We start from the raw sequence: 27,587 nt of genomic DNA on the forward strand, positions 1-27,587 counted from the left end.
TATGTCACGCTGAGTGCGATCACCGAGCGCAACCGAATCAATAAGCTGATTATCATCAGCAAACAGTTGATAATCCAAGGAATGATCACGCATCACATTGCTCAGCGGTAGGGTGTAGACAGTGAACAATATAGGGCCTAGCACTGATCCCTGCGGCACACCAAATTGGAGAGGAACGGATTCCGACAGTTGACCGGAGATGTAGAGTGAAAGAGATAATCTGCATACTTGCGAGTATGCCGAGTATGCTAATCGATTATGAACCAATGTTCATAAAAATGATGGATTATGACATAATCCATGCTCATAAAAACGTTTTGCATACTCGAATATACTAATCGAGTGTTTCATAAAAAGGCCTTGGGTTTGAAATCGGTTTCGGTTTGTAGGAAATTCGTCTTTGTTCAGGAAACCGCTTTGCGAGCGTTTGTAACATCAAATGGCCGAATAAGGAAATTTCTGCGTTTTCGTTCTGTCGCATTTGTTCACACTACGGTAAAACCTTGTAATATAGCTATTTCCAGAATCTCATTGTATTAAATTAGGCAGCCAGAAAAATTCATCCCAATCAGTCGCTTCAGACGGTTCAGACTGAATGGAAGATTGTTTGGATGAACAGCAACCGAATTTCCAATTATGTACTTCGATTTAAAAATATTCTGTTAACTCGACCGCCGATCACACATCTAAATCTGTACTTCGATTTCCGATTTCAAAATCAAACCCCCTGTTTCGCTCCAGGCAGGTGTGGTGGGTCTGTAAGGGACACTCAATCGAAAAATCAAACGAAAATTACCAGCCAAATAAATAAATAATGGGGACAATCCCTATTTTAAGATCAAAACCGGTTTATGACGCAATAAACCGATTGCTTCGATGCTTTGACAAGTGGACTTCTAATATCCACATATCCAGCATAACGTTGACCCAGGTTGCGCTTCTTGGCAATAGTCATATGTCATGGGCTAGAATTATTTCGATGAAATCTTCGTACGCTTCCCAGTTCGACATATGAACCAATTAGACAGAAACCCGTTATCACTGATATGCAGCTATATGATCAAAGACAATTGGTGGTATTTCTGTGCAGGAGTGCACCTAATCTTTTTAGATATATAAGTCAAGTGCCTTTCTGCGACTTAACGCGTTTTGCAAATTTAGCCCCTCTGTGCGGGATACACCTACTATTCCCTTTTTGGACATCAAAGTGTCCTTCAAAATTGGCCTTTGGATCCGCCCGACCGGTGGTATGAACTGCAAGTGTGTACTGATTTAGATATCTCGTGTCCAAGCGTCTTTCACAATCAATCACTTGAATTAGATTACCTTAATGCACAATTTCGAAACAAATTTTCTCAATGAGCATCAATTTCGAACTACGCAGCAGCATTTATCAAGTGAAACAAGGCACAATGCTCAGTTAAAGACAAACGAATGATTATACATAGAAAAAATTTTAGACAGTGTTTTTTTATTTACAAAAAAAAGAAACGGCATACATTAATATTACATATAATCGTAACGTTACAAAAATTGTAACCCTAACCTCGTCGAACACGCCCCGAATTTAATTAAACTCTCTTCGACCCTATTTCTTCGTCGCTTCTTTCTTATCGTCGGTTTTCTTCGTCGACGTATCCTTTTTGTTATCGTCGTCGTTTTTCTTATCCTTATCGTCGGCGGTTTTATCCTTCTTGTTATTATCGGCGCTCTTCTTGTCACCGCCGGTGTCTTTCTTGCCTTCGTTTTTCTCCGAGTCGCGGTTGTGCAGTTTGTTGTTGATGAGGTTGTGCAACACGACGATCGCGCGCATCAACGACGCGATGTAAACGACCAACATTTGATCGTTCGTTTTCACGTACATCGCTTTGACGAACTCTTGCAGGTTGGCGTCCGGCAGCAGATTGAATATGTCCTGTAACTGGTAGACGATCTGGTGGTTGATCGGCAGGTTCGCGTCGGATACCTGTTCGAGATAGCGATAGATGTCTTCGAGTTGAACGTGGATGCCTTTTAGACCGAGCAGTTGGTTCGTTACGCGTTGAGATAACGTGCCTATCGTCGTGTCTTTGATATCCCTAGCAAAAGAAAATTGATCATACATAAATGACTAATATACAAATTAATTATGCCTGTTGTTGCAACCACTGAGGATGAAAAAATCTGAAATTCCTGTTTTTCTTCATTGACGATGTGGAGCCAGCATCAAAGAGCTATCAGGACTATTGCCCCCCGAATCTTTTTATCTTAAAAAGTAACACAGATATTTACTTCAAATCAATTAAACAAAGTGAACTAATTCTAGCTAATTACTCTCGGACTGCTTTAAAGTTTTTGATTGGCTAAAGTAACACTAAAACTAATTCCAATAAATCAGCCAACGCTAACTAATGCACTAATAAGTGGACTTATTAAGTTTCCTTTAATTTGGTAAGTGAATTATAATTACACAAGGACTGATTTAAAGTTTTTGATCTGCACACAACATCAGTAATTCTATATCTTATAAATCTATATTCAATAATGTACAAATAAATTTCTAAGTTAAGTATTTAGGTGGTGTTAATCCAAATCAAAAAGGATTTTATTCGGGGGGGGGGGGGGGGCAATTGTCCTAGAATACATCAAAGATGCTAAGCAACTAACAGGAGTTTTTGCGATATGTACAAAGAAGCGTTTGCAGGTTAGATAAGTAATAAAGACCCGAGGCTTTGGGTTTTCAAGGGCAGTCCAAGCCGATGGTAGTCAATAATTCAGGGTTTCAAGTGGTAAGACCAGGATAAAAAGAAGTACTAAGAGGGAATTTTTCGGCAATCTTACACCCAAAAGAAAGGACTTATTGACTGAGAAAGAAGTAATTTCCAGTAAAGCGAGGACCCGGAAGGAAGCATTTTCGCAATACCTCAATCAAGAAAGAGACATATTGCAGCTGAATTTTTCCAATTCAATCGAACTGTTGAATTCTCAACAAAATCAGACTCATTATATATTCACAGGATCGGAGAGATTTTTAATCGAAAATGAACTAACATTTACCTGAGTAAATGTTCTACACCGACTTCTTCAGCCTCTTCGGCGCCGATTTCACTGGGAATATGTTCAAATGTTTTACTAGTAGGAGTACCATCCTGGAACGCAGAGAGAGAGAGAGAATTATTATGCCGACTAATCCAGAGATATCTCGTAATGACAAGTAATTTGATGCGAGAACTAGAAGATATCATTAAAATCAATCGAATAAATCTTTCAAACTTACATCATGGACCTCTTCGACGGCGTAGTACGCTTCGGTCGGTAAACCGAGATCTTTAGGCTTCGCGTCAATAATCACCAGAACCTGTTTCATGAAATGAGAAAAAGTCGATTTCTCTAAAATTACCGGTGACCTAGCTCAAGATTATCCGAGGGTAGTCAGGGGCAGATTTAGGAGGTAGCGCACGCGTACCAAACTTTGAAACGAGATACACCTTTCTTCATAGTCTAATTAAAACATTTTCCCGATTCGTATTGAATCATTTCACTATTTTCAAATAGACATCAATTCATCACAATACAGCTAAAGATCATGACATTGTAACGCTATCCTCGTTAATGCCACTGCTCTCTTAATGCCATCAATTTCCAGAGAACAGATTTGCCAAATTTAACTGAAATTCAATGGAAATACCAACACCATATTTTCCATCACGTGCAGCGTTTACTTTCACAGTATGTCACATCAATCCAACCCCTATCCAGGGGCTGGTTCCATAGTCAAGACTTAAGTCCAAAAGTGGTCTTAAATCTTAAGACTGATCTAAAGCTGTTAGATAAGCTATAGAACAAAGATAGTCTGGTCCTAAGTCTAAGCCATGACTATGGAACCGGAACCCCTGGACCCTATCTCGAAGGGTTCCGTATTGTAGGGCAATCACTATCATGGTGTGGAGGGCACTTTCTATGTGAAATCACGGCAAAAAAGGGCACTTAACATCAAACCTGTGGTTTTCAGAGACACTTACTATACGTCAAATCATGCCAAACGAGGGCACTTTTACGTCAAATCCATGGATTTAGGGACATCTCCAAGGGGCACAGAAAAACTCGACGGTATAGCAGAACTCTCGGACCATGGATCCGCCCCTGCTTGTATCATGAAGGACTTACCGAGTTCGGGCAATATCTCCTGATCAACTCGTTGATAGCTATGTCATTTTGATGAAGTTTTGGTCCGGTGTGATACCAGCCGACGATCTTCTCACGTGCTGTTAGAACAAACAAAAAACGTCACTTTTATTAACCACAGCAGAAGCTAATTACTAAGAAATTCAGGAGACTAGATAATATGTTTTTTTACATAGGCCTATCAAAATTTGACCGAGTGATTCACAGAAAGTTTTCTTTGTTTCTCCCATCTTTTGAATTCAGACCCCTCTTATTCTTACCGTTCACTTTTTTAAACATCGTGTACATATTTTCCAGATAGTCGTGGTCCAAATACCAAACGGTGCGATCTTTGTCATCTTCGTCGAACGGCACTGAAATTACATTAATTGAAAAAAAGATGTATTTCAGTGAACTAGAAGAAAATATCGGGAACAAATACACACGCTAACAAGCAACATTGCACCTCAGAATAACATTAACAATCAATGACGTCCTGTCAGTGAATTAAACCTAATCAAATTATTTTGCCGAGCACCCAAAGGGCCTGACATCTACTAATAGGATGCTGGGGACAATAACTTTTTGTGTTAGGCTCCTGACCAGGACCTGTGCCGTGGCCGAGTGAGGGCGAGAAATTACCCAAATCTGGCAAAAAAGGACTCACAAGTTGCAATAATTAGCATTCCATTGGGTAGGGCCTACCTAACATTGTTGCAAGACAAACGTCTGAACTGATCGAAAATCTTACCGGCAAAACTATTGGACACATCTAGAACTCCGTGTCGATTAGCTCCGAGCAGGACTCCCACCACTCGCTTCTGATTTCCCACTTTTCCCATCCGATTAAAATGATCGACGACGCTCAGCAAAACGAGCGGGTGCACGACCACTTTCTCGATGTTTTTTGGCGCCGCTGGTACCGGGGTCGGTGCCTCGGTGACGACGGGTTTGTTGTCGGGCATTTTAGAGCCGTAATTTCAGCCAGAAATCGGAATAAATTCAACTCACGACCGGCGAAAACGATATGGACGACGAATGACTCTGCACTAAATTCAATTCAATTCAAAGTTGCTAAAATGTGAGATGTTGTCGGAAAAATTGTGAATCTAAGTCCTTTTTATTGCTTTGAAAGAAATCCTAAAAATCGAAATTGAGTCAATTAAAGGTTAGCGAAAGTAGATTCGAGATAGTAGAGTTTCAACAAAGAACAACGTAGGAAAAATTTAAAAAAATCAGGGTATATTTATTCGGTTAGGACGCGACATTCAAAGAAAATGTGGAGCCTTAAGTGAAAATTTTTCCTGGCTTTTTTTTCAAGAAAGTTCAAATTCTACCTAAATAAGGTGAATATACGATTTAAACCTGTTTTGCCTTACATTTTGTTGATTGAATTTTCATATTTCGAAAATTCGTAATTTGAGTCAGATTCCTTCCATTCGAAAATCGTCGATGAAATGCGCAGGATCGCACTAAATACTGCAGATAACCAACCAAATCTGAATACTGCATAGAACCGACCAAAGGGTCATTATTTCCCGTAGGGTCATTATTTAATCGTACTTTTGTGTGGCCAAATCAAGGGTTTGCAGCCAGGGCCCGGATTCACAAAAACCATTTTTAAAGCCTATTTCAATTTTAGACAAACCGAATTAATAGATTTCCTATTTTCAAACTCCTTAAGTTAAAAAGTCCATGAATTCTGAAATGACTGACGTGAAGGCACCCTGCAAGAGATTTTTCCGAACAGGAAATCATTTTTCTGCGTTTCGTTTTTAGATCTGGTCATGGCTGCGGCGCGGCAATTACTGTCGCTAGGGAATATCTGTTTCAAAGACGTTCGTTTACGCCTCGCGTTACACGGCTGCACGAATCGACCGTTCCTGCACGTCGTCGCGATCGACCGCAAGTCGAAACGCGAAGGCGACTTCTACGAACAATTAGGCTCGTACGACCCGATGGCGAATAAAGACAACGAAAAGCTGGTCGCGTTGAATTTCGATCGTATCAAATGGTGGCTGGCGAAAGGCGCCGAACCGTCGAAACCCGTCGCTGAATTATTAGGTAGCCCTAAAGAAAATCATCCGCACATATTGGAGAGACAGGGTTCATAGCGAGTCTATCTCCCAAGTGGTTGCTTTTAAAAATGATTTAGTATGGCTCTTCAGTACTTTTCGCAAGGAAATTAAAAAAGTGCTTACTAAGACTTTTGGAATCGTGAATAATTTTTTAGGAGTTGAATTTCACTGTGGATGGTTTAAAGGGTTAGAAAGTGACTAACTTTTATTTATAAGGTTGAATTTTAGTCGCGAATCGTGAAAGTCCAGAGACGTACAGTTGAGCAGATGAGATTGCTTGCTTTTGAAAAAATTTAGTATGGCCCTTAAGAAGTGCTTACCTTTCACAAGTGCTAACCTTTAATTTTTTTGTGGAAAATTTTGTCGAGTTAGGGATGAAGACAGGCCAGCTTAGATGATGAGAAAAGTGATCACTTATGCGTTAAAATGGTGCTTACAAAATACACTTATATTTCTAAAATGTACTTAAAAGTATTTTCTTTTTCCTCGGCCTTAGGAACCCTGTGGTGATCAAATCAGTCACAGTTTATTCGGTGAAATGTTGATTGAATATCTGAGGGAGGGATGCATGGTCCGGGAAGTAGATGGAAGTCTGAAGTTTATTTTCTGATTTTCAGGTTTGTGCGGTTTTTTGCCCCTTCATCCGATGAGTGTGATCAAAGCTCAACGCAATCGACAAAATGCGTTATCGAAAGATTCTGAGCCTACAAACGCCGAAGAAGGATCTGAAGAAGCTTCTTGATATCTATATTATTAATTGCATTGTCATAACTTTATTCAATCATCAATATAAATAGTCTGAAAAAATATATACCGATGTCGCTTCTTTACTATACGGCCGCTGTTGAACAAAGTGTTCTTAGAATTTTGAAAAATTTTTCTGGAATTTCTGGGAGATTGTTGTCTGCTGATAGTAATTCTTATCATGCTGCTGGCTGGTACGGGTGGAGTTCTGGAATGTTTGTAGAAACTGTGTGGAAGAAATAATCAGGATTCGAAGCCGAATCATGAATGCGGCTGTAACCTGCTCTGCGCGACAGAGGGCGCTGCATTTTACTTCCGTGTGTGGAGTCAAAATTCTGAAAATTTAATTTTTTCGAATTTTCTCAAATTTATTCCATTCATTCATTCTTTTGTAATTCGAACTTCGACGGTTGAAATGGACTCGAAAGATGCGGATTTTGAAGATGAATTCAACGCCGGTATTAATTTTAATTTCGATATTTCGGGCGGGGGTAAAAAAACGGACGAAGTCGATGAAGCCGATTCATCATCATCAGCAGATCGCGATTTGACGCTGAAAATGACGAACATAAGTTTCGATTGCGTAGCGGCTAAACTGTTGAGCGAGAATTGTTTATTGACGGCGTTAGAACTGCACACAGAGTTACTAGAGAATGGACGAGAATTGCCGAGACTTACGAACTTTTTTTCGAATCCGGGTAATTTCGAAAAGACGAGCTTCGCGAAAGATGTGAATTTGTTGACGACTGGGAGCGGTTTGTTGCGTAGGTATTTTTGATTAATGCCGTCCGACGCAGAAATCACAACCTGGGGCCAGAGTTGCTCAAAAGTTTGATAATGATGCATAGCCACAACTGTACTTTTGATTTGTCACAATTTCAAACTTTTTGCAAACTGGCCCCTGCCATCTGTACCCTAGTCTAGTACCTAGCCGTTGTTCCCCAAACAATGGTTAAAGGGAACCGTAACAACGACTGGTATTCAGACTATCTGTACCTGTACATGTGCTCCCTCAGTCAATCTGCTGTCTGTACCCTGTACCCCTTAGACAATCTGCCATCTGTACCCGGTACCCCCTCAGACAATCTGCTGTCCATACCCTGCACCCTCTCAGACAATCTGCTGTCTGTACCCTGCACCTCCTTCAGACAAGCTGCTGTCTGTACCCTGTACCCCCTCAGACAAGCTGCTGTCTGTACCCTCTCAGACAATCTGCTGTCTGTACCCTGCACCTCCTTCAGACAAGCTGCTGTCTGTACCCTCTCAGACAATCTGCTGTCTGTACCCTGTACCCTCTCAGAAAATCTGCTGTCTTTACCCTGCACCTCCTCAGACAAGCTGCTGTCTGTACTCTGCACCTCCTCAGACAAGCTGCTGTCTATACCCTGTACCCTCTCAGACAATCTGCTGTCTGTATTCTGCACCCCTCAGGCAATTGAAAATGAACTTATTTATTTCAGCTCGTACGTCGAGTTGTCAGACGTTTGATTCGTTAGATTTTGCTCGATACTCCGATGACGGTGAACGTGTGACCGATGATAAAGTTGCAGGTAAAAAAAAGACGTTTATTATCCGCTAACATAGAAGTGCGCCTTACAAAAATCTCACTTTATGAAAATCTCACCCCCTTTAAGTCATGGCTGGTTACGGGCCCGAGTATCTAACGTACATATTTCTATTTCAGTACTGGAGTTCGAATTACGTAAAGCACAAGAAACGATTAAATCACTTCGTGAACAGTTAACAAGAGTTGCAGGTAAATACCGAACAATCAGTCTATGCATAACTGATCATTATTCGAGTATTTCTGCCGCTGTGGTATTAATACAGTGCTGCTCCCAATTACCGTAATGAGTATATTGGATTCTAAAGTCTAGCGTACATCGACTGCGATTGGAGAACTGGCTGGATGCAATCAGTTGCTCGAATGTGTCGATGTGAGCTAGCTTACGACTTGGTAAGCCATGATCCATCTCCATGTTCCAGCCAGTTGCCCATGTTCTACTTTTGAGCAACTAGTTGTACTCGGTTACTGTCATATCCGTCGATGTGAGCCATAATCAACAACAACACATGGTTGCTACTGACTAAAACAAAGCAAAATAACACGTGACTTGAGATGCCTTCGAGAATATTTGCTAGATAACACATCTCAGTTGCTGTCGATGTACGCGCTATGGACCATGAGCCATGCAGTTGCTGGATTTTTGCTAGATTTGCAATGTGAGCGGGGTACTCGCTCACTAGCAGCTGGATATGATCAGTTGCTAGTCCGATGTACGCTAGGAATTAGCAGATCAAGTCAGGGAAAGCAACGCACATGTCGGGAAATAGTCGGGGGAAAAGCAAGTCAGATAAAAGTTGCCGCACTGTTGGATCAATTGAAATTGCGGTAACGTGGGTTCTATTATTCCTAGCATATTTTTTTGACGGTTTTGTTTTTCCTTTCGTTCCCAGGCAGCGAAAACGCTTCTTCGAGTCCGAAACCACCGTCGAATCAACAGTCGAAGAATGATCCCGACGAGGAGCCGCCGATCAAAGAGCACGAATGTCGCGCGATCAATTTCCTCATCAACGAATTCTTACTTCAAACTAACAACAAACTGACGTCGGTGACGTTCGCCGAAGAGAATGAAAATCAGGTGAGTTCAGGAACGGTGAAACAGTAAAACAAGTATCTGGCTGCTCGGGCGATTGTATCAAATGAACGCGTGCCCATTTGGTCAGAGGTGAGCTGTAAACAGTCGTCTTTAGACTTTCGTATTTAAATTTTTCTATGGTCCCATGATTTCTATATGGATTTTTGGCCCCTTATCCGACTGAGTGCATTCGAGGGCATTATAAGCGGGTTTGGGCTTTCTTTGACCTACAACCCGCTGAGCACGCATGTGCTAATATTTAATATTAGTACATGCGTATACTCGGATTTCTTTGAAATACTGGACCCTATTCCACTGTTCTGGTTTAAATTTGGAGTAAAACGTTGAAAATTAACTTATTTTTACTCTTAACCCTTTCAGTGGGTCTACACCGCAGTGCGGTGTATAAATCGGTGATGGATTTTGCTAGTACACCGCACTGCGGTGTATTGATGTAATTAGTAATTAGTTTTTATCTCTAATGAAAGATGACAGCACCTGTCAAACATAGTGAAATACTAGTAACTAACGATACACTGCGCCGCGGTGTAGACGCATTATAGTGCTATTCCCGTTCAACACTCTAGGGTTGAATTTTTAAAAATTTTCAAATTATCTTCAGCACTATAGGGTATTAATAAGTCAGCACTGAAAGGGTTAATCAGAACCGTGGAACTGGATGCGGTTATGTTATCAAATAAGCCGGTAGCTCTCTTTTTGAAAATATTTTTGAGGATTTTTTCGTTCGTTTGTAGGATTTCGACGATTGGGACGACGTCGGATTGAACATTCCGAAACCATTAGATTTGCTCACTCTTTATCGAACGTACGGATTTCACGTGACGCAAAACGACGCGAAATGGGACTGCTAGCGAAACGCATATTCTACGGTAGATTCTGTTCACCTCGGATTATCACGTTCCAGCCCGGACAGTATATGTCCCATCTCTGCTCTCACTAAGCCGGAATCCGAGAGAATTTATTAGTCCCGCGACATCCGAGGCAAGCGCAGTCTACTACTGTATCCTACAAAATACTAAACGGTGCTTCGGAAAATCATCCATAAAATCAATTGAGATTCAGATATTCGACGTGTTTCATTGTGAAGTAGAAACCGGTAAAACTGTGGATAAAGCCATACATTGCGAGTTGATTATTCTTGAATGGAACTGATCTTAGCCCATTGGGGTAAAATTCAGCCCGCCGCAACTGCGGAGCTCTGGACCCAAGCTACAGTTGCGGAACCGAGAACAGATTAAATTCATAATTGTGGAACTTGGGCCCAACTTGAACGACTATGAAACTGGTCTATAATTGCATTAAAAATGTGGAACTAGGCCTTAAGTTTACTGAAGACTTTGAAATTGGATCTCTAATTTGCCCAAGGCCTTACAGCCGTGGAACTAGGCTCTACAATTGTGGGACTCTATGGTTAACCCATAACTGTGGAGCTGGGTTTTCCAATTGTGGAACTGGGCCTATAGTTCAACATCTGTAGAACTGTATCCAAATTAAGCTTTGCGAAAGAGTTCAGGTGTGCCAATAGCCATAAGCACAAATATTCATCCTTCAAATGTCTATTCACAGAGTTATCAATCGTTTTCAAAGCATATATTATAATATGTATCTCCTTTTCAAGATAGGTTACGATTATCAAATTATTACATTTGAAGGGTAGTGTGTTTGTTTGGGTGCGAGTGCATGTGCCATGATTTTTTCTGTGAAAAAAGCCGATATTTGAAAAAAGCTAGTCTTTATTAGGGGTCATTCATTTATTACGTACGCATTAGCGGAGGGGGGTAAGTGCAATTGCGTACTGTAATGCTTAACCCTTTCGCTGCGTACACGCTTGCACCGCCCCCTACGTAAGGTATTTTCCGAAAAATTCGATTTTTTTCAAATTGTTTTTAACCCCGATTTTTCGCGTTTTTATCGAAGATTATGATGTTATTTAGTGAAAATCAGTAAAAAATCATACCAACAGCCTTTTCTGTAGGGGGGGGGGCGTGTTGGGGGGGGGGGGTCAGGATGGGTTAAAAATTTTTTTTTTTCAGTTTTTCACCCAAGTGCCTATCTCAGTCTTTGGTGATTGATGCTACGGTGTGGATGAAAGAAATTCAATTGATATGGGATATCCTTTTCCGCTGGTAGAGGTACGTAAGTGGGGAGCCATCTCAATCCCGCGCAAATTACCATGTGCTCAACAGGCTGACAGCACCAACTACTGACGCATTTTCGCCATCTGTTGTTTAGAAAGCTAACTATCTTCTCTTACATGCGTTTCCATACTGTTTGCTGTGTACGCGTTCGAGTTATAAATCAATAGGTGCATGACGTTTCTACAACGTCATACGCACAGCAAGTGTCACTCATATGACGTTTCCAAAACGTCACACGTAGCGAAAGGGTTAATGTATATGAAAAAATGGCGTACAGAGGGTGGGGTTGAAAAATTCAAATTTTATGCAAAAAATGAAAAAATGAATGATCCCTTACCGGGTATGTCATTTCTCATTGTTACTGCTCAAACTGTTCTTTATAAATACTGTACGTTAGTGTACAAAGCGAGATTGATTATAATCCTTCAGTATCTCTTCAATGATTGCAATGTTAATTTATTTCAATATGGAAAAAAAGACGAAATATATTTTATAGATTTGTGATAAGATTGTCCATAGTTGTCCTCTTTTGGTGTGCTGCTTTAGTATATTAGTGAAACAGGCCCCTGAACCAAGTGCATTAACTCTACTATAGTAGGTTGTCCGTTTGTTAAGAAAGGCAAAACTCAACGCAAATATTCCGTTTTACGTTTTGTGAATTATTAATTAAAATTTATTTACTCTTTACAATTTAAAATACGTGCGAATAAACATATTTTTTCGAAGGCGCACAAGTTTTTACGTACAAACACAATAAATGATAAATAGTTGAACACACTCGAGCCAAACGACGCAACGAAAGGCTTTATCTTGTTTATGACGTTAAGGTGAAATATACCGAGTAATTATCAGTTAAATTCGTGAATATTTTTCGGCGTATTTATGTCGTTGTCTATTCTAGTACGAGTATAGCTTGATTTTATACAGATCTTTGTCGCTGCATTCGCGAGTTCGGTCGTAGTAGTAAAAACAGCCATCTTTTCTCAGCAGTTTCTTCACGTAGTTGTTCTCCGGCCATCGGTCGACCTGAAAAATACAACACAAAAATACTTTAAAACTGGCTATACAGTTCCTGACAAAATTGACGGTTTATCCTTGCTTTCAAAGCTAAGCTTATTATAAAGAGTTGAATGGCCTTCAGCCATCCTGAGACATTTTTAATTGAAAATGACCTATAAATATTAGACATTTTATAAGCATATACTTTGAAAAACTGATTGTCCACACTTCATATGCGTTGAGGACTATGCCTAAGACATAATAAATTGAATGAAAACTAAACACTATCAGACTTTTCATGAGCACACATTCAAAAACTGATTTTCCGCACTTCACATATGGGTTCAACACTTCACCAATGATATTTCTAATCGAAAATGAACAACAGACCCCAGAGACATTAGACTTAATGTCACACTTTTAACTCAAAAGGTGATCGTCCACACTTCTTCACACGTGTTCAGGAACTCACCTGAGACATTTCTTATTAAAAATGAACTACAATACAAACGCCAGACATTTTATGCTCACACTTTTAACCTAAAAGTTGCTTGTCCACGATTCACATAGTTCAGGATGCCCAAGACATCAAAAATGAACTCAAATATCACAATGAACTGAAATTCGAAACCAGACCTCTAGTCTCCCTAAGAAGGAGGGGAAAGTAAAACCTTAACCTGCTAATGATATAGTTAGTTACCTAATTGTTAGTGGTAATTTAGCTTTTAATGGGCTTGAATACCATGTGGCTTGTGAAAATATCCGATCATGAAACTAAACCACAGACAGGTTACTGTCTACTAATAACACAGGCATTGAGGGGAAAAATCAATCATTCATTTGCTAATTGCGGTAATGCCACGAGTGGCTCTCAACGGGTTAAATGGATTCGAATAATCTCATTGATGAATCTCAATAATTCGTACCGATTTAGATTTTGTAAATGCCATGTATTCGATTTCATCTCTGAATCCTGCGGTTTGAAATCGGTACGCTTCTTCCACTTCGTCGGACCAAGTCGATGCTCGCACCATCTTCTTTGGTTGGCGGTTTAGTGATGAACTTTCAGTTTGCGTCGACATTCTAGAACGAAATAGCAAAATAATGATAAAACAATAATTTTCTTCCGAAAGACCTGGTAGAATTGTGAGCGAAATTCAAGTCCAAAAATATACTTAAATCTTATGACTGTTAGACTGAAATGATCTCAGATTTAATGAACAAAAACCCACAATTGATGATTTAACAATTTAATTCTGACAGTTTCGTTCGCAGTTTTGACTAAGTACGAGAAATGAAAATAACAATTATTATAGATCTATATCTCACACCTGACGATGATCTCTAGGGTGAGATCGAAACGTTGTGTTCTTATATTTTAGATGTTTTTATCTTATCATCTGTTCACCACGTTTGAGCGTGGTTATCGTACTGTAATTGTTATAGATTTCGTAATATTTTGCTTAATATCCCCAAAGAACCAGGTTACAGGTAAAAAGAAATGTATTTCCATCTACAAAAGATCAAAGAAATGAAAAAAAGATGTCAGACATGTAGGCCCTACTGCAACTGACCTGTTCAGTTTTTAGAGATGAAGACTTCGAATTCTATGGTAAATAATGAGACAATTGATAGAACCAGCAGTACAAGTGGAAAGGCAGTGGTGAATGCTGAAATATAATAGAAAACAACTCTCAAACTAGGGAAATAGTTGATTAATGGACATTTCAAATGGTGCCGTGAGTGTCAGGCTCCTCATAAGGTACACTGGCCCTGCCTCTGGGTAAGTTGTCTGAAGTTTTAGCTTAAAATGGTTCGGTTTGAATGAATTTTTGTCCTGGAAACACAAAGTTAACCCTTACCGAGCAACTTAAGCAATTAAACCCACCACAGAGGGGCTCATAAATATTGTACTTCCGTAGCGTATTACTAATGTCTATTTCAACCTGACGTGAGTGCATTCCGTGCGGCCTAGCTCGCTAATTTTTGGCAGTACATACCTGATAAAGGTCTTAATAAGACCAGAAAGGACAGGCAGTCGACCTAAATCATCATTTTTTAATCCATTTGAAACTGTGTTGAAGGATATCCAAAAAGTCTTCACTGAAAGGGGTAAAATGAAGAGAAGTGACTCCATGATTTGAAAGTTTAACAATATGTTTCCATGCCTACGTATCAAATTTCAGTTGGTAGGCATGGAGACATATTGTTAAACTTTCAAATCATGGAGTCTCTTTTCTCTCAGGATCCCCTCAATGCATATTTTTTGGATATCCTTCAATACAGTTTCAAATGGATTAAAAAATGATGAATTAGGTCGACTGCCAATGCATTCTGGTCCTAATAAGACTTTTATCAGGTATGTACTACCAAAACTGACTGAGCTAGGCCACCAGGAATGCTCTCAAGTCAGGTTGAAATAGACATTAGGTAAGGCCTAAACGTTACGTAGAGTGTAACACCACCGAGGATAATCTGTTCCAGCAGTAGCAGCCAGTAGGTAGGCTTAAACTTAGTATCATCATGAAACATATCACGATCAGTAAAAGCAGAGAAATTGTAGGATGGCCTATAAATAGGTTTGACCCCAGCTCCCAAATTGTCAAAAAATCAAACAATAAATTGAACATTTTAATTTGACTTGATAAACAAATGACAAGTTGCTGTAAAACAAACGTAATTTTACTTATTTCCAAACTGTGTTAGGCCCTACTCATCCACCTTAAATTCATACCTACTGACACTGGGTTTCGAAGTTTCTTTTGTCGTAGATCTGTCCCGAGAGAATGATCTTGAAAACCGAATGACAGCGCTGTGTTTACGCTGGTTACCATTGACAACAGCTGCGCCACCTACTAATGACCATCGAAACTAAGGTTTATATTCCCCACCAGTTTCGAATCCCATAAATTCCACTCTGCTCTGATATGTTGATATGCCTGATATGTTTTCAACATAAAGCTAGATGAACTAGAATACATATATTAGAAGAACAACTTTCTTTATTTATAGCACTACGATTTTTCAATCATTTTTCATTTCAAATAAAAAGGAATTCTTAGGTTAAGATATTTGATAAGTTGATTATAAATTTCCTTCGAAGGAAATCAATCGACTTTCCTTCCAAGGAAATTAATCAACTTGTCAAATTATATCTAAACCCAATTTGGTTAGAAGTCTCTTTTCTCCAAAATGCCGAATCCTAGCTATTACTTGACGACAAGTACTCACTCTGTACCGCTCCAATCAGTAAAACCATCAAATTGATGAACTCGATTTGAAAAGTCTACTTTTCCAATTATTCAAGTTCCCCAATTCTAAACACAATCAATTATTCAGTCCCAACACTACAGAGTAAGCCACGGTTTAATGAAGAACGAAAAACAATGCGATTAATTAGAATATAAAAATCATTTTATTTTTCAAGAATAATAATTCCGGAATAAAAGCGTTAATGGAATGTATAAGCAGTTTACAACTCTGTTATCATAATGGAAACACAGGGACAGCGTCATGAATTGTTTTATAGAAAATTCTAGTCAACTTTTAAGTTTAAAGACCCTGTCAGCACTGACTAATTAATACCCTATAGTGCTGGAGATAAATTGAAAATTTTGAAAAATTCCACCCTAGTGTGTTGAATAATGGGAATACCACTATAGTGCATCTACACCGCAGCGCGGTGTATCGTTAGTTACTAATATTTCACTATGTTTGACAGGTGCTGCCATTTTGCAATAGAGATAAAAACTCAGCTAATTACATCAACACACTGCAGTGCGGTGAACTAGCAAAATCCATCACTGATTTATACACCGCACTGCGGTGTAGATGCACTGAAAGGGTTAAACAAAACATTACGTCTCAAATGAATACGTTAGTTCTGGTAAATACCTCAGTCCCTTTTGACGCTGCCCTGGCCTCGAGGTATTAGAATTCATTATAACATAAAAACCTAACAGGCAAGCCAGTACGTTTACATCTAGCATAGAATACTTCTAACATCAGAAACAAGCCGATACGTATACATCTTACGTAGGACAATCATTTCTTAACGAAACATTAATATATGCAATCTCTTTTCATCAACAGAATATAATAAGTTATAAAGTACGGATATGTATTTGCATATATGAGATTCTTCTTTTTCTTCAAGTCCCTGTATGAAAAAAGTGTGAACCTTAGTCAAACGGCAATAAATAAAGATAAAACTTAAAATTTGATAAACTACATGTGGAAGCATTCGAGTACAAGACGCTAAGCTAACAATCATATTGCCTAGGTCGAGATAGCACACAATTCCTGTGTAGAAAATCTTATAATATAAAAAATGTTCTGTCCGATGTAAGTATATCGAACAGCAACATTTCGGCTATATTCTAATAGCCATCATCAGGCATAAAAATATAATCAAAATGAACAAATTGGCTACAAGCGGATGCAGATAAGAATACAAGGGTCTAACCTCGATAGAATGATACGTATAAAAACTAGCTAAAATCGCTCAGTATAAGATCTAGAATATAACATAGATTGTAAAGTTACAACGCGCGAGTAAATTGGAAGAAGTTGAAATACGATTAAGGAAATATAATTTTGGCCAAGTTTTACAGGATGTGGAGAATGAAAATCGGAAGATTTTTAATTTTTCGGTTATTACCATGATTTCTCATTGTTACTATATCCTCTAGGTTAATGATTAAACAAGTCACAGGCGCGCGACCCAAGGTTCTCGGGCTCGGATTCAAACAACAAAATTACCATGCGTTTGTTCCCATTGCATTTTGGATATGTCATATCCAGGGCCATTACGTAATTTTCGTCAAGACAACTATTTGAATTTCGATCCCGTTCCTCAGTTATGAGGTCATATTCGAAGTCACGTCCTAGAAAACCACTTTTTAGTGCCTCGTTCCGCCGCTAGGTGGCATACTGGGCCCAATTCTTTAACTGCACAACTAGTCCCCGATACTAATATTCAGGCCTACCAACCTCTGAGAAGTGCTATCAGTAACAAATTAAAATTTTTTCAGTAACATGTTTTCTTCCATATTTCAATGAAATGTTACTGATCAGTAATCAACAGTAAGACCCTCAGTAAAATCTTTCATATTTCTGTATGCATCAAACAAATCAATCAGTATATCCGGTTATAAAACAGTAACAAATACTGAAAATCAGGAACAGTTTGCAGCTCTGAATATTGTACGCTCATGCTTCATCGAGATCGATCCGCAATTAATGAGCTGAAAGACATACAGACGGACAGTTCGAAAATAAGGATTTCACGGACGCCCGAGAACCTATATTTCCATGGTCATAGTTGAAAACAACATTTACGAACCAGAGCCCTGAAGCCGAGTTCCATACATTACGGTATAAACACGGCGATTTCTTTTTAAGATATAAATTTACGGTCAGATAATAACGATTAATACGTTGTAGAGACATTTTGCCAACTCCGAGCTGTATGAGAGACATCCACAGAACATTGCATTACCGGTCTCCACACAGTTAATACCGCTTAATCCAGAACAGCAGGGACAAATTTATAAAAATGAAATCCATCTGGTTAAACATATTCACGTCCGTAAATAATATCTGAATTCGATCGAAGTCTCGATCGAACTGGTCCGGATTAAGCGGGTTAAATTGAGACAGTTATCGAAATATCACGATACTTTGTACCGTGCAAACAATTTAAAAAGTCAGTACGGGACCATTCATTTATTACGTACGCATAAAATTTGAATTTTTCAACCCCCTCCCCCCTCTGTATGCAAAATCCATTTTTTCATATACATTAAGCATTACAGTACGCAATAGCACTGACACCTCCCCCCTCCCCTAATGCATACGTAATAAATGAATGACCCCTATACACTAATCTGAATTGGCCATAAAGGCCTAGATTTGTAAACCTACTTTTAGCACGCGGCATATATAATCGCTTTAAGCTAGAACTTATAAGTTTAATATTAAACAATCGATTTAAACTTCTGTCAAGCAAAATATCGCAAATAACAAATCACTGTGACTTTGAAACAAGTCCAACTTAACCACTTCAGCCTCTTAATTGTAGAAAAGAAATCGAAAATGGACCACACAATGTTCAATTCTAATTAACCCTTTCGCTACGTACACGCTTGCACCGCCCCGTACGTAAGGTATTTTCCGAAAAATTCGATTTTTTTCAAATTGTTTTTAACCCCGATTTTTCGCGTTTTTATCGAAGATTATGATGTTATTTAGTGAAAATCAGTAAAAAATCATACCAACAGCCTTTTCTGTAGGGGGGGGCGTGTTGGGGGGGGGGGTCAGGATGGGTTAGAAATTTTTTTTTTTCAGTTCGTCCCAAGAGTCGTCTCCGCCCAGTCCGAAATCACCCCCGTCATCTAAATCGTCATCTTCACTGTCGTCGTCGGCGTAAATCTTGCCTAAAACTTGTTTAGCACTGAAAACTTTCTTTCGAGCAGCCATCTCAATCCCGCGCAAATTACCATGTGCTCAACAGGCTGACAGCACCAACTACTGACGCATTTTCGCCATCTGTTGTTTAGAAAGCTAACTATCTTGTCTTACATGCGTTTCCATACTGTTTGCTGTGTACGCGTTCGAGTTATAAATCAATAGGTGCATGACGTTTCTACAACGTCATACGCACAGCACGTGTCACTCCATATGACGTTTCCAAAACGTCACACGTAGCGAAAGGGTTAAGACCAGTCTTAAGATTTAAGACCACTTTTGGACGCCCCTGCAGTTCAAGTTTAGTTACCGTTGGTTAGTTCATGTTTTCGATTAAAGCGCGACGATCGAAACTGAACCGTATCAAACCGAACGTTTCTAATTCCACAATTTCAATCGTTTCTTCGCGTCGACGACGCGTTTCACCAGATCGTCGGCGAACGTCAGCATGTGGCGATCCTTCACGTAGTTCGTGTCGCCCTTCGACTCCCAGTTGCGATAGTGATGCAGCAAGCCCTCGTCGCGCGCGCACACGTACGAGTCGCGCGACCCGGCGCCCGAGTACTCCCACACGTTGTGCACGCCGAGCACCAGCGCGCGTGACGCCACAACGATATTCTTCGAACGCTGCCCGGCGCCGTGAACGCGCGGTTCGCGCCGCGTTTTCAACAACGACTCCAAGTTCAACTTCTTCAACGTGGCGTTCGCGCCCGTCTCCTCGTCGTCGGGCCACTCCGTTTTGAAAAACGTGTTCAAAAACATCACCGACGCCGGCTCGGCGCCGTTGTTTTTGGCGCGGATACCGTCGATCAAACCGCGCCACGTCCGATGTCGGCGCGGTACGGCGAACTCATCCAAATCGGTGACGACCACGTATTTGTATTTTTTCATATTGCGAAACAGGCAATCATTGAGACAGGCGATCTGCGCAAAGTAATGCACCTCGACTTCGACGCGTTCGGGCCACTTATCGACGACGACCGGCGGATGCCAGCGCACCAACTCAACGGTGCCGCGCGATTCGTAATCGCGCAGTACCCGCGCGACCGGTTCGCCGAGCGTGTGGTTGTAGAACGTGAAGTGGTCGGCGCCGAGCAGCGAGTTCAGCTCGACGTTCTCAACGATTTGGTCGACGCGTTTGTAGCCGAAGTTGAACGGCGGCATGCAGACGGCGAAACCAGTCAATTTGGCGTAATCGACCGGCGCGCGATTCAACACGTTGATTCGATTGGCCGGCATATCACAACGATCCGGCACGACGGAGACGATGTACGGAGCGCCATCTACACCCGACACGGGACAGTTGAAATAGAAACTGTTGTATCTGAAAAATACGAACGATTAGAATATTAGACTTTAAAGAAAAAAATCTTGCTTCTTTCGCATTAAAAAAGGACAGGGACCATTCACTTAGTATGTACGCAAGGGTAAAGTGAAATGTACAGCTGCATGCAAGGGGGGTGAAAAATCGGCAGATTTTCGCGTACGTACTAAATGGATGGCCCCCAGGCCCATCCCTGGGCCGATCAACTACCTGATATCTCTCTAATTGTAGTAGTTTTCATGAAAATTTCAGATTAATTTAACACTAAAGATAGTCTGTTTAATTGAAAATGAATTAGAAATTATCCGGACTTCTAGACTATTTTGATATTTTTGGCAGCCAGGTTTGCCCGGGGTCATCCAATTCAAACAAAGGGTGGTTCAAACTGGTATCAGGACAGTATCCCCCTACATTTTTCCTCTCTATTGTAATGTAACGTAATTCATTTCATCATCAATTATAATTACAAATAAAATCTATAACAAATAAGTAGAATGATGATGCCCCTGACAATAACCCCGATAAAATCAACGATGGAATAAGCCCCCTAGAAAAATCATATGACCACGGACTTTCACAAAACATCAAAGGTTAAAACTATACGATTCCTTATTTCAATGGAAAAATGTGCCACGTATAGATTACCATATTGTAGATATATACATTATAGGTACAGGGGCGGATCCAGGATTTTTTCGAGGAGAGGGTTCATAAAGAATGTTCAACCGCCGACTAAAATCTCTGAAAGGGGGCCTATACGGCATATTGTTTGGCCAAACATAAGATGATATGGCAACGATTATGTAGTACCGTTTACCCGCTTTGTCTTGAGTACATTCCTTCATGAAAACAGGAAAACGATTAAAAATGTTTTTGGTCGCTGAGCGGAGGGTCGCACCCCATAAAACCCCCCCTCAGGATCCGTAAATTATATTGTCCTGCTTAGGGGCAAATTTCATTGGGAGGAATCTCCACGGGAAGGTGTCCGAGCGTAATTTCACCGGGACGATATGCGAAGAGGTAAGCTACGTAATAATAATCTGAGGTTAATGGTCAAGGAGTAATAGTAATTGTAGGAGGCTTCACCAGTGGCGTTGAAACTGTAGCGACTGTAGCCGTGGAAATAATTTACTGAATGACGTTTTTTTTCTTTCTATTCTGTTTTCAACAAAATTGAAGTAAATTCGCCGCGGCAATGTTAGAACTTGTCAAAAATAGGCTATTAGCAGCGGCTATTAAAAATTGCTTCCAACGCGCTTGTTCACTATACGATAAGTTAAGACATTTTCATTTAACTAGGGGAGGCTCCGAGAAATGGCAGGTTTGATAAAATCCCGTCTGAAAAGTAGATCGGCGAAATCGATTCCGATCGATCGAAAATGTGTGAAAATCTTTCCGGCATTTAACAACATACGACAATAGAATGATTGATGAGCGTCGATCAATCTCACATCTGTTACAAACTGACAATAGAACGAGGTGTCGATTTCAATAATAACTCTAACCGAAGGCGTCAAACTGACAATACTTTAATCGGTCACATCTTTCCAACCGAGCGCCACATCGCTGTCTAATTACACTTCATAAACTAGACTTTAGCCTCTGCAGGCAGGGTCCAATTTAAACATTTGTCCGATTGACCGGGACAAGTATATTCTCATCAGGGCAAGTAGGTTATCATTCATTACTTGTCCCACGGGCTTGTGAAATTCTATGTCACAAAGCTTTTTTCCCACTCGATACAACGGATGATAGTGCCACCAATCGTACTGCCTGTGTAGGGCAATCAAATCCCTGCCAGGGAAGAATGTGACAGAGTCATGATGCCATCAGGTTCAAATCCCTGTAAGGGAGGAATGTGGCAGAGTCTCATGATGCCATCAGGTTCAACTTCCTGTAAGGGAGGAATGTGGCAGAGTCCCATGATGCCATCAGGTTCAAATCCCAGCCAGGGAAGAATGTGACAGAGTGTCATGAGATGCAATCAGGTTCAAATCCCTGCCATAGAACGTGGCAGTCTTAACAATGCCATCAAATTCGAACAGATGGGAATCCTGTACTATTTTTCAAACGCACAAATTCAACCGTTCTTTAGATACAGTCTGTCTCATAAATCGATAATCAATGCTACCACCTGCCCATTATTGGAGTTGTTAAAAACGGATTAACCTAACTATCGATTTTATTCAATGTTCGATATTATGTTTCATACTCAATAATGAACAAGAGCGCGGTTTGAACAGAGTTCGTAATAATCCGCAATATGCAAATCGAAAACAAATTCACCATAAAATGCAAATACAAACGCTTCTACAAACAATTTCCAATGGATCATGCTGTATCCAAACAACAGCCGTACAGGGAGGGATGCAATAAGAGCAGCCGCGACAAACAGCTTTCGCACTGTTAATAATATGAGTGGTGTGAATGAAACCGAAAACCAAGCTGAATATACGCCAGAAGAGTTGCGAAATTCAAAACCATTTTCCAAAGCCTTCCGAGCCAATACTGGAACTATTAGAAGTCGAAATCAAGCCAATAATCAATTTTATCATCTAGACGCGGTGCGTTTTACGAACCACATCAACTCCTAGTCACATAACATCCAATTGATTTAAAACTTTGTGGTTTCTACGTGGTACCCCTTTTTATTTTAATTGCTAGGCTAGTCCTGTTTATTTCACTTCTCATACATAGCCCCCTGTTATCGTTCTACGAGTTTATTTGTAAAGCTTAGTTACTTCTTTTCTGGTCATTCCGCCTGTTGTGGTTTTCATTTCGATAAATGTTAATCGTGGGATTTCTTTATTTATGCCAATAAAATATTTGGACAACGAGAACCACCTTCGAGAGGAATCAATTCCATTGATCTAAGCTTATAGTACAGCTAAATCTTCATTATCCGACATATTCTGGATAGTATCACAATTACGAATGCTGTAGGCAAAAGTTATCAGATGGCGTGTGGCACTTATTGACATTTTTTGTGAAAATTAAGCCCAATTTAGGGCCTCGACATTTTTTTTTCTCCAAAATGTAGCACCTAGCTTCGAGCGTTGTTCGAAATGGCTTGAAATTCATGCTTCTCGCGGAAATATGAAATGTTGAGCACTTCATGCAGCTTTCAGAAACTAATCAACGCAGTACTGCGGATGAGTGTACAGGAGCGTCCAGCAGTGAAGACAGATGTCTCATTCAGTCCCTAGGTGGTTTTACCAGATGGACCTGATCAATGGGGCACCAGCAGCACATAATAATAATAATAATAATAATAATAATAATAATAATAATAATAATCAATTTGTTTCTAACAGATGGCACTACAATTACACGCAGTTATACAATCCAAAATCCCAAGTTTTCCAAATTATGCTTATAATTATGCTTATTATTTCTCAAATTATCGGTTTCGTTTTATATTTCTACGATTAAAAATAGGGCCTATCGGTTAATAACTTTTTTTTTTTCTCAACAGTGAAATCGATCTCAATCCAAAATCCCAAGTTTTCCAGTTTTTTTTTGGGCAAAATTTCTCAAATTATCGGTTTCGTTTTATATTTCTACGATTTAAAATAGGGCCTATCGGTTAATAACTATTTTTTTTTTCTCAACAGTGAAATCGATCTCAGCCGGTTACCCCCCCCCCCCCCCCCGATAAGAGGCACTCGCTGGGAGCAATGTAACCGAGGCAACCGGTAATAGGATCGGACGCAGAGCAACGTAACCGAGGCAACCGGTAATAGGATCGGACGCAGATGAGACGTCAGAGTTTTCTCTGATTTTCCAGGTTTCCAGCTAATAAATGGTCACCCTGTCTCCGAGCACACGGACTTTTTTTTTTTAATCTTAAAAAAGGGATTGTCCCCATTATTTATTTATTTGGTTCGTAAATTCTGTTTGATTTTTCGATTGAGTGTCCCTTACAGACCCACCACACCTGCCGCGAGCGAAACAGGGGGTTTGATTTTGAAATCGGAAATCGAAGTACAGATATAGTTGCGTGATCGGCGGTCGAGTTAAATCGAAGTACAAATTCGGTTCCGGTTCATCCAAACAATCTTCCATTCAGTCTGAACCGGCAAGCGACTGATTGGGATGAATTTTTCTAGCTGCCTAATCTAATACCTACATTGAACTGACAACTGCATTGTTTGTTGTCACAAATGGCTGTATTTCTGGCCAGTTACCACATTTAGAAGTTTCCCCATACACAAGGTTTGTAGGGGTAAAAAATCGGCACTTTTTGAGGTCATAATTTCCTTGAATCTAAATACGAGTTCCCAGTGTGTACTAGGCTATTAGACTCGTTAATCATTAAAGGCAATTGACGATGAAGGCAAGTGAAATCAAAGTGACAAGGTCTCAATAACAGGCCCATTCGCACCTAGAAACGCTTAAGACCGCAATAAAAGTCGTCAGTTCCTGTGATTATAGCCGCGATCACACGGAGACGATTTGGATCAGGCTTAAGCCAAATTTGAAAGCGCCTTCACACGCAAACCATTCGCTCGATACTAAACAATGCTCAAACAAAGCGTAATGATTTACTTCCACAACCAGCTGCGATTCAAACGCAATCATTTTTTTTGCTAAAATTTGGCTCGGGCCTGGTCTGACGTTTTTAGTTGGGTCGAAATTTGGCCCAGGCCAACTATCTTTAGATTTTCCAAAAGTGAACTCTTTTCCAACTGTCTACAAAATCCTGTACCGGTTTGTAGTTGTATCAAATTGGGGCAAAAGTTGAGCACTCTTCAGGACTTTCTCTAATTTCAAAAAGCCAACATTTTTTCCTAAATCCATATAGGCCTAAAATTTCCTGGCACTTTTCTAAATCCAATGATTTTGTCATGTCAGTGGCAATGACTCTCAATAATAGGCGCAGTTGAATGCACAAATAGTAATTAAATCCATCGACATAGACAAGGAAGTAATTTTTAGCACATTCCTGAAAAGCAAGCACTTATCAGGGTTTATTATTATCACTTATTAGGGCGCCTATCCTGAATTTTTTCAAAAGTTAGCACTTGTCAGAATTGGCTTGAGCCTTCAGCTGATAGACCTACTACAAATGCGCACTTTCCAAAAAAGGGTTGTAAAGCTAGTAAGCTTAAAGTTGAAGCATCAAAATTTCTTGCAAATAAAATTTCCAAAGAATCAACATTTTTCTCCTACAACACCATTTTAAGGCCATATAAAATAAATGACTTCATTTTCATCAGCGCCTGCCTAGTTTAGTGGTCGCCTGGAGTTTTTTTTATATTTTATAAAGAAAACATAAAACTACCACCAGGATAATCACACTTACAACTAAAGTCATCTATTAGCTGCCAAACATGTAAACAATTGTAACAATTGTATGAAGTTTATTGATTATTGAAAGCTAGAGCATACATTGACCCATTTAGGCTACTTCACGTTCAGAATTCAGTTAATTTTAGATTTTGTATTCTAGACATGTACAATACATGACAGATTTTTATCCTATTATTCTTTTAGTTTCAATGTTTTTCACCTATTGAAGCTACAATTGAACACAGCAAGACCTCAGAGGTCTTGCTAGTCTTCATATATCATTAGAGCTTGCGGAATATTTTATATAAAATATAAACCTCCTTCCTCGATGATTTTTTTTACAACTTCTGATGAGAATCAAGTAATTTTTTTTATATGGCCTGAGGATTTTTCACTTTTTTTTACTCATATTCGCATTAGGTCTTAGGCCTAATCAATAAATTTATCAATTCCAGAACCCAAGATTGCTATCTCCTTTGGGTCTAACTGCAGTTTGCGTCACCTATCCACTGGGTGGCGCTAGTGTTATTAAAGAATAGTGTTATGGTAAGGTTAGGTATATAACCATTAGGGACACCTAAACTGCAGTCATACCCTCCTTTGGAGTTGGGCTCTGCGATATTTTGCGACCGTACTTACAATCGACCGTGACCTTCGGGCAGCGGCTGGACGGATAGAGGCGAGATCACCAGCGGGTCGGCGCGGTTTTCGAACCACAGCTGACAAAATCCTGAAATCTGAGACTTCGACGAAATTCCGACGACGCGAACGAACTTCTGGCGGGAGCCGCGATCGTCGTAAAACGCCGAGAACAGAAACGCGTCGCGATTATGAGCCCGAAACGGCTGAAACCGTTGCTGCTCGGGCAATGGGCCGGGTTCGATCAACTGCGGGCATTGCTTCGATTTCGCGAGTTCTTTATGCATAAACGGTTTCTGGTTGGCCGGCGCTTTACCGCCACCCCGCTGGCCGGCGTCCTCACCATGTTTTCGAACAACGGCTTCGCCCGGAATTTCGCCTTGGAACTTTAAATCTAAATCCCGTGATTCTAAATCGGTTTCGACGTGGATTCCAGTGCGTTTCGGTAGATGGGGTAGATGTTGATTGCTCCCCCACGACGTCGACGAGGCCGGGCTGCCGTAACCGGCTAAGTAAAAAACGACGGCGGCAAAAATGTTCAAACCGATCACCAACAGAACGATGTTCTTCACGTTAAGTCTTAAATTCTTCATCGTTTGAACGATCGTTTGAACGCTGTCGCCGGAGACCAGGACTCGCTACACAATAACTCCGCGATCATTGACACTGACACTTCTTCGCTGCATGTTTTCACACACAACACACACACGCACACGGATTGTTTGGGTTGCGAGAGAAATTCGTACGAATGACAGCTCGGGAAAACAGAGACTGTCCCATTCAATCTATTCTATTTACAGACCGGTAACCAGTCTATCATCAGGCGAATGTTGTCATCCTCGCTTGCCAGGGGTCTTGCCAAGTATGTATTATGTATTCTCTATTTAATGTCATTCTTTAATGTTTTGTCCTGTAAATTTATTGCATGTCTTATCCTATGTATAAATGTTATATACGGCGCAATAAATATAAGTTCAAGTTCAAGTTCAAGGTCCGGTATCACTCCCGAACTCGCTTCCACCAGCGGGGTACAGCTTTAGCGTAGTGGGTTCGAATCCCTTGACCGGTGAAGATGGAATGTTGTTTGAAAATTGTTTTTCCT

General features: G+C 40.2%; 5 protein-coding genes across 7 annotated transcripts; 2 read left to right on the forward strand and 3 right to left on the reverse strand.

The window, feature by feature from the left end:
- Positions 1-1,453: 1,453 nt before the first annotated feature.
- LOC141901390 (26S proteasome non-ATPase regulatory subunit 7-like) lies at positions 1,454-5,202 on the reverse strand. The gene is made up of 6 exons (XM_074788597.1): positions 4,895-5,202; positions 4,425-4,517; positions 4,147-4,244; positions 3,257-3,337; positions 3,037-3,128; positions 1,454-2,078 (listed from the first exon to the last, which is right to left on the reverse strand). Exons 1-6 carry the CDS (start codon positions 5,106-5,108, stop codon positions 1,589-1,591), a joined length of 1,068 nt encoding a protein of 355 aa, XP_074644698.1. The 5' UTR covers positions 5,109-5,202; the 3' UTR covers positions 1,454-1,588.
- A 219-nt stretch (positions 5,203-5,421) lies between these two features.
- LOC141902569 (small ribosomal subunit protein bS16m-like) lies at positions 5,422-7,010 on the forward strand. The gene is made up of 3 exons (XM_074790362.1): positions 5,422-5,489; positions 5,923-6,207; positions 6,839-7,010. The coding sequence occupies exons 2-3, from the start codon at positions 5,931-5,933 to the stop codon at positions 6,961-6,963; spliced, it is 402 nt and encodes a 133-aa protein (XP_074646463.1). The 5' UTR covers positions 5,422-5,489; positions 5,923-5,930; the 3' UTR covers positions 6,964-7,010.
- Positions 7,011-7,316: 306 nt separating this feature from the next.
- LOC141901408 (RAB11-binding protein RELCH-like) lies at positions 7,317-11,585 on the forward strand. The gene is made up of 5 exons (XM_074788619.1): positions 7,317-7,729; positions 8,426-8,515; positions 8,650-8,721; positions 9,423-9,607; positions 10,360-11,585. Exons 1-5 carry the CDS (start codon positions 7,381-7,383, stop codon positions 10,474-10,476), a joined length of 813 nt encoding a protein of 270 aa, XP_074644720.1. The 5' UTR covers positions 7,317-7,380; the 3' UTR covers positions 10,477-11,585.
- An 822-nt stretch (positions 11,586-12,407) lies between these two features.
- On the reverse strand, positions 12,408-15,613 carry LOC141902691 (meiosis expressed gene 1 protein homolog). 3 transcript variants are annotated; one of them, XM_074790525.1, is made up of 4 exons: positions 15,497-15,613; positions 14,337-14,432; positions 13,689-13,845; positions 12,408-12,789 (listed from the first exon to the last, which is right to left on the reverse strand). In XM_074790525.1, the coding sequence occupies exons 3-4, from the start codon at positions 13,842-13,844 to the stop codon at positions 12,661-12,663; spliced, it is 285 nt and encodes a 94-aa protein (XP_074646626.1). In that variant the 5' UTR covers position 13,845; positions 14,337-14,432; positions 15,497-15,613; the 3' UTR covers positions 12,408-12,660. The 3 variants fall into 3 exon arrangements, with proteins under 3 accessions (XP_074646626.1, XP_074646627.1, XP_074646628.1); XM_074790526.1 differs by having other exon boundaries at positions 15,501-15,610; XM_074790527.1 differs by having other exon boundaries at positions 15,505-15,591.
- A 3,005-nt stretch (positions 15,614-18,618) lies between these two features.
- On the reverse strand, positions 18,619-27,184 carry LOC141902559 (beta-1,4-galactosyltransferase galt-1-like). Its single transcript, XM_074790344.1, has 2 exons — positions 26,486-27,184; positions 18,619-20,554 (listed from the first exon to the last, which is right to left on the reverse strand). The coding sequence occupies exons 1-2, from the start codon at positions 27,076-27,078 to the stop codon at positions 19,609-19,611; spliced, it is 1,539 nt and encodes a 512-aa protein (XP_074646445.1). The 5' UTR covers positions 27,079-27,184; the 3' UTR covers positions 18,619-19,608.
- Positions 27,185-27,587: the final 403 nt, after the last annotated feature.

Source organism: Tubulanus polymorphus, chromosome 3, assembly GCF_964204645.1.
Source record: "Tubulanus polymorphus chromosome 3, tnTubPoly1.2, whole genome shotgun sequence".
In the NCBI taxonomy this organism is placed as follows: Eukaryota; Metazoa; Nemertea; class Palaeonemertea; order Tubulaniformes; family Tubulanidae; genus Tubulanus; species Tubulanus polymorphus.